This window comes from Gracilinanus agilis, chromosome 2 (assembly GCF_016433145.1).
Source record: "Gracilinanus agilis isolate LMUSP501 chromosome 2, AgileGrace, whole genome shotgun sequence".
Taxonomy (NCBI): domain Eukaryota; kingdom Metazoa; phylum Chordata; class Mammalia; order Didelphimorphia; family Didelphidae; genus Gracilinanus; species Gracilinanus agilis.
Genome location: NC_058131.1, coordinates 474600052 through 474606051, shown reverse-complemented (window position 1 = coordinate 474606051; position 6000 = coordinate 474600052). Strand labels below are relative to the sequence as shown.

General features: G+C 37.4%; 1 protein-coding gene across 1 annotated transcript in view; it reads right to left on the bottom strand.

Moving 5' to 3' along the window:
• Positions 1–395: 395 nt before the first annotated feature.
• The window catches only part of LOC123237781 (cytochrome c oxidase assembly protein COX16 homolog, mitochondrial), a 153467-nt gene continuing 147862 nt past the window's right edge, over positions 396–6000 (bottom strand). Inside the window, 1 exon segment of the mRNA XM_044664912.1 lies at positions 396–754. Within this exon segment, the coding sequence (XP_044520847.1) occupies positions 638–754 (117 nt within the window). The 3' untranslated portion in view covers positions 396–637.

The following is a 6000-nucleotide window of genomic DNA, read 5'->3' as shown; positions in this document are numbered from 1 at the left end:
AGAGACAGGAAGTCCTAGGTTCAAATCTGGCCTCAGACACTTCCTAGCTGTGTGACCCAAGTCACTTAACTCCCATTGCCTAGCCCTTACTGCTCTTCTGCCTTAGAAACAATATATAGTATTGATTCTAAGATGGAAGGTAAGGGTTAAAAAAAAAAAAGTCACTGACATTGCTGCAACTGATAAATAAGCAGAGCTCTCAAAATAAAGCAAAAACCTTTTTTAAAAAGTATCCAGTGGTGCTTCACAGAATAGGAATAGTACTGTCTTTCTGGTTTCTTTAGTTTCTGTTAGTAACTAGAATACTTTCATTATGAAGCAGTCTGATGTGTCAAAATATTGTCCCGGCAACTTGTAAGGGGAAAAATGGAGAAAGAGCCAAAAAGTCCACATCCTTCTCAATGAAATACTTATTTTTATTGAAAAGTGCTCCATTCAGTGCAATTATTTGCATTTGCAAATGGGTCAGATGGAAAATACAAAGCGCTCTGGTAGTTGATTTTATTTTAGACAATTACTCATGGATTGGCTTATTCCAACATGTAATATTTCCCTCCTTAGTCAAAGGAGCACACAAAAAGATAGCCAAATAATAAATGACATTTTGATTTAAGAAGAGTGATCTGATTCAGCACACTCAGACTTGCTTGGACTTAAGAGTTTCTGGGTCTCGTCCTTGGAGAAGGTCAGGATCTTCCCATGGTCGAGGTCCTCGGATGTTCTTCCAGTCATCAAAGGCTGAGTCTTTTATTTTCTGTAGGAAAACAAAAATGAGAATATGCATATGAGTCCAGGAATTCAACAGATCAAAAGCATGGAATAGAAATAAAATCATGACAGGGTCTTTGTCTTTGGTCTCACTTGAATCAAAGTCTTCCATGGATGGATGACTAAATCAATTTCATGATTCCCTAAAACTAAGACTTAGTCTTGTCTTTGGTGGCCAAACCAAAGAGTGGAAGTATTTTATTTAATTCAATTAAGAAGGTTAACCTTTGACAAAAGAGAAAGGAGAGTAATTCGAGTGAGTTACTTTAATATTAGTGTTATTTGGTAAATTAAAATAAAACAAAACAAAAAACTAAGCTTAAACCATGTATCTTTATTTTAGTTTGCTATTGGATTCTTTTCTTTTACTATAAATTTAAGTGGAAATTGCTTGGGTCATGGAGAATTCCAATTAGCTAGGGAAACTTGGGTCCTTTGAACCTTTCCTTTGAGCAGGAATGGTTGTATAGCTAACACACAGAATATAGAGTTTTTCTTCCACAATGACTTTCAAAGATAAATTTCTCATATATTTTAGAAGTCAATGTCACCTTAAGGAACAAAAGCAGCTACCAGGTGGCTTTCTATAAACAACAGTGGGTCAATTAATAGATCAAGTCAGGGATGCTTGTTCTATGTGGAAAGATAAGACAGAGTCCCAGCAGGTTAACAAAAATTTATCATTTTTTACATCTGGGCCTAATCCATATTAGAGTTTGAATCCTCCTATCTTTTGCTTTATTCTAAGTGGCTGACCAGCACAGGGTGGAAGTGAGGGGTGGAAAAAAGAACTATAAGGTTTCATCCCTTCTTCTTTCTTCCTTCTGAACCAAGCATGATTGATCATCTATCTTTCCACATCTTGCCTCTTTTTAAGTCTCCTTAGAGGATGAAGTAAGAGAAAGAAAAAAATGGAGGAGAATGAGGATGAGGCTTTTTGACAGTGGGTACAAGTGGGTCCACTGAGAAGTAGAAGAGAATTAATGTTACCAGAAATTTGGATTTTAGTCATAGCTCTGCAACCTCGAGTAAGTTAGAAAACACACAGGAGATAGTACACTGGTCTTGCCTGTGTGACCTTTGGCAAGTCACTTAACTTTGGTCTGCCTCAATTTCCTCTTCTGTAAAATGGGGATAATAATAGTACCTACTACCTAGATTGTTTTGAGGATAAAATGAAATATCTGTAATGCATTTTTCAAACCTCAAAGCTATTATACAAATATATACCATATGTTATATGTAAAAATATATATGTGCTAGCTATTATTAAATTAGTGAGGTCATCTTGTCTGTTTCCTTACCCCTCTACAACATGCCTGAGAGTTGGTAATCAGCTTGTGCTAGATCACTTCTGATACCGGAGAACTTACTACCTCATTCCATTCTCAGACACTCATCTTGAACTAAAATCTACCTCCCTATAACTTGTCAAGTTATGTTTTATGAAGATACCCTTTCAAGATAATAGCATTCCAAATATTTTAAGACAACCATCAACCATAATGACCAAGCCTTCTCTCTACAGTGAATATCACCAGTTCTTTCAACACTTTCTCTTAAGATATTTCTATAGTCCTCTTAACTTCTTTGGGTTTTAGTTTCCCCATTTGGGCTGGGATTATCCTCAATTGTTTTTATATCACTTTCATTTCCAAATATGTTCTTTTCCCTCTGCTTTACCCAAAGAGAAATCCCTTGTAACAAATGATGGACAAATAATTTCTAAGGCCTTTCTCAGCTTGAAGATTATAGAATTTTTTTTCTCTAGTGCCTGGTCACTTGCCAGATGCTTGTTCTGGAGCTGGTGTTGTAGTTGCCCATCAGCACATAATAAGGTTCCTGAAGATGATGAAACAGCAAGTAACACTGTTCTCCAGGATTATATGGCTTGTACAGGGTCATCGTGAAGATCAAATGCAACAAGGTGTGCAAAGAGAAAGCCATAAAGCATTATTTCACTAATGATAATAATTCCATCACTGCTTTGTCTTGCCTGACTGGGAACTGGATCTGTTGTTACACATGGTGGATAACTACAATACCACTGATTCACACTGACAGTTCAAGGGGAAATTATTTCAAGCATAGTTATTGAATCCTTACATAGAGAGAAATTTAGTGTTCTTGTATCTGAAGAACAAGGGAAAGTGGTTGCCTGGTGATCTGAAGAAATAGGAACTGCTACAACTCTTTGGTGAGATCAGTTGTAAGAATGAGAGAAAAGTTCAGTAAGAGATCCCTCCCCCCAAAAATAACCAACCCATGAACAAATACCTACAAGTATTATTTACAGTTTAACATAATTTATTTTCACTTCTACCTAATGGTAGCTGCTACATAACAACATAATTACCACTGTATGCTGAACATCATAAATAAAAAGTCAGAAAAACATTAAAATGTATTTATTTATACATTTATTTCTTTTGAGCGGGTTATTTAATTGGGCAAAAAAGGATCAATTAGTATCCAGATAAGTTGCATATATTAGACCTTTTTCCCTATAACATGACATTCTCTAATGAGCATGCTTGAACTCTGTTTAAGACTTGTATCCCTCCCACCCGAAGCTGTTACTAATACAGAAATTAAATCCTTACTTCCACCAAAGAGAACTACAAGCATGAGCTACATTTGATTTTCAAAATAACTACCTCAAATGTATCAGATATGGGGGGAAATGGAAGAGACAACAGCAAAAAGGGAAAGCTAAATAGCACAGTGAATAGAGCAATAGGCCTGGAGTTGGGAGGACCTGGGTTCAAATCTCAGACACTTCCTAACTGTGTGACTGAGCAAGTTGCTTTATCCCATTTGTCTAGCCTTTGCCCTTCTGTCATAGAGTTGGTACTAAGACATGTTATAAACAAAAAGGGAGTCCTAAGGAGATATAGATATACAGTGATGTGAATGTATCTATATTCTCCCTAGCTGCAGATGATGGAGGAACACCAACCCCGATCACCCTTGATAGTTGTTATAATTTCCCCTTTCTCTAACAGTTGCCCAAGGAGGATCCCAAGAGGTTAGATGGTTGTGCAACCTTCCCAGGTCCAACCTGGGGTTGGATAAATTAATATAGGGCTTTTGGTTTGCCTTGGATTATGTTTGGTATCTGACTGCGTTGACTCCCTCCCCAAGGGTCATGATAAAAGACCACTCAGGAAAGTATTTGTTAAACTCTCTTTATCTAAATCAGGGAAAGGGTTAAACAGGATAAGGATTGGGGATTGGAGACTCTATCAATCTAATATCTATAACTAGTTGACAATCAGGACTGGAGGCTATTGATCTAGTAGAAGCTAGAGCTTTATCCTCCACTACACCTCTGGCCCAGCCTGGCCACAGCCAAGCCAGAGAATAGGGACTGCTATTGATGCAGCTATGTTGGAGATCTTATTCTCTCAGCTTTCTCACTACCAGCGTTTGGTGATGCACTAGCTCTCACAGTCTACAGGAAATATTCAGATTCTTCCTACCCTCTTCTTCATAGACCTCCCTGCCTCCCTTTACCACCCAGAGACCTAGAGACCTCAAGAGACCTAGAAAGATCTGACCTCCTCCAAGTGGTTGTCAGGGGTATTTATACTGTCAGGCCAACCGACGTTTGCCCCTGGCTCACAACACCCAGGAACATTCCATGTCTTCCAACTGCCTTCCCTGTCATTCAAGGTGGTATCCATCATTTCCCAGGTTATGAATATAACAGACAGAAAGTAAGGGGGTAGGGGGAGAAAGAGAGAGAGAGAAAAATTACAAAAGATATGAACTATTTTTCCTGATATCATCAATAAAATTGGCCTCTAGAAACTAAGTAAATCTGGCTACCCTCGGAGGCATGGTGGGGAAAAGTACAGCATTAATAGTCAGGTTCTGCCATTAATTAACTTAATGCCTTGGGCACAACTTCTCTTGCCTTTAGTTTCCTCAGGTGTAAAAGCAAGGGGTTTGGATAAGAAGAACTCTATTGTCCCTTTCAAATCAATGTTTCTAAAAGTTATGATTCCTTAAGTTATCTTACTAAACAAAAGGGTCGAAATGTTAGTCATTACTATCTTCAGCATTTTGAAAACAAAGAGTGAAAGTATTTTGAAAATCCTGAGAAAAAAAGCATATGTACTGAGCTTCCAAATAAAACACGAGACTCAATGAGTTATTTCATATTTGTGCATTTGTCATTTAGGAAAGGAAGACTGAATTAATAGTAACTAATTAATAGTATGAATATTCCATGCTACTTGCAAACCTGGAAAGCACTGAGATGGTTACTCATAATTCTTTCTGAAATGCATTTTTGTTGATCTTTTGTTTTTACCTCACCTAGATTTCCTAAAGAAACCTTCCTTTCACCCCTCCTACAGTCATTGTAATAAAGAATTTTTTGAAGAGACAAAAAATTTGAAGGGGCAAATATCAAAAAAAGTCCAATGTTATATCCAGTGTTTCACACCTCAACAAAGAAGAGTGAAATATCTTCTATCTCTTCTTTAGGAACAAAGTTGAGTATGGTGATTTAATAGCACCCAGTTTCAAATGCTTTGTTGTTCTTTCTATTTATATTATTGAGGTTGTTTTGAATATTATTTTCCTGGTTCATATAATTCTTCTCATGTTTACCAGTATTTATCACATTCAAAATTTCTTTCTTTTTTTCTTTTTTTTAAAAACCCTTACCTTCCGTCTTGGAGTCAATACTGTGTACTGGTGGTAAGGGTAGGCAATGGGGGTCAAGTGACTTGCCCAGGGTCACACAGCTGGAAAGTGTCTGAGGCCAGATTTGAACCTAGGACCTCCTGTCTCTAGGCCTGGCTCTCAATCCACTGAGCTACCCAGCTGCCCCCACATTCAAAATTTCTTAGCACACAATAATTTTATATTACATTCATGTATCACAATTTATTTATCCATTCCATAACTGCTGGGCATTGCCTTTGTTTCTAGTTATTTGCTACCACAAGAATTGCTAAACTATTTTAGTACATATGAGAATTTTCTTTTGTCCACTGACTTCCTTAGGCTTCTGAAGAGCATTAAATGCCAACCAGAAGACTCTATATTTTATCCTCTGGGAATCTGCCTAGCAGTGAAATCTCTGGGTCCTTCTTTCACATGATTCCAAACTGCTTTCTAGAATGGTCATTAAATTCCCAGTTCTACCCACAATGTATCAGTATGCCTATCTTTCTGCATCCCCTCCAACACCATTCATTACATCTTTCCACATCTTTG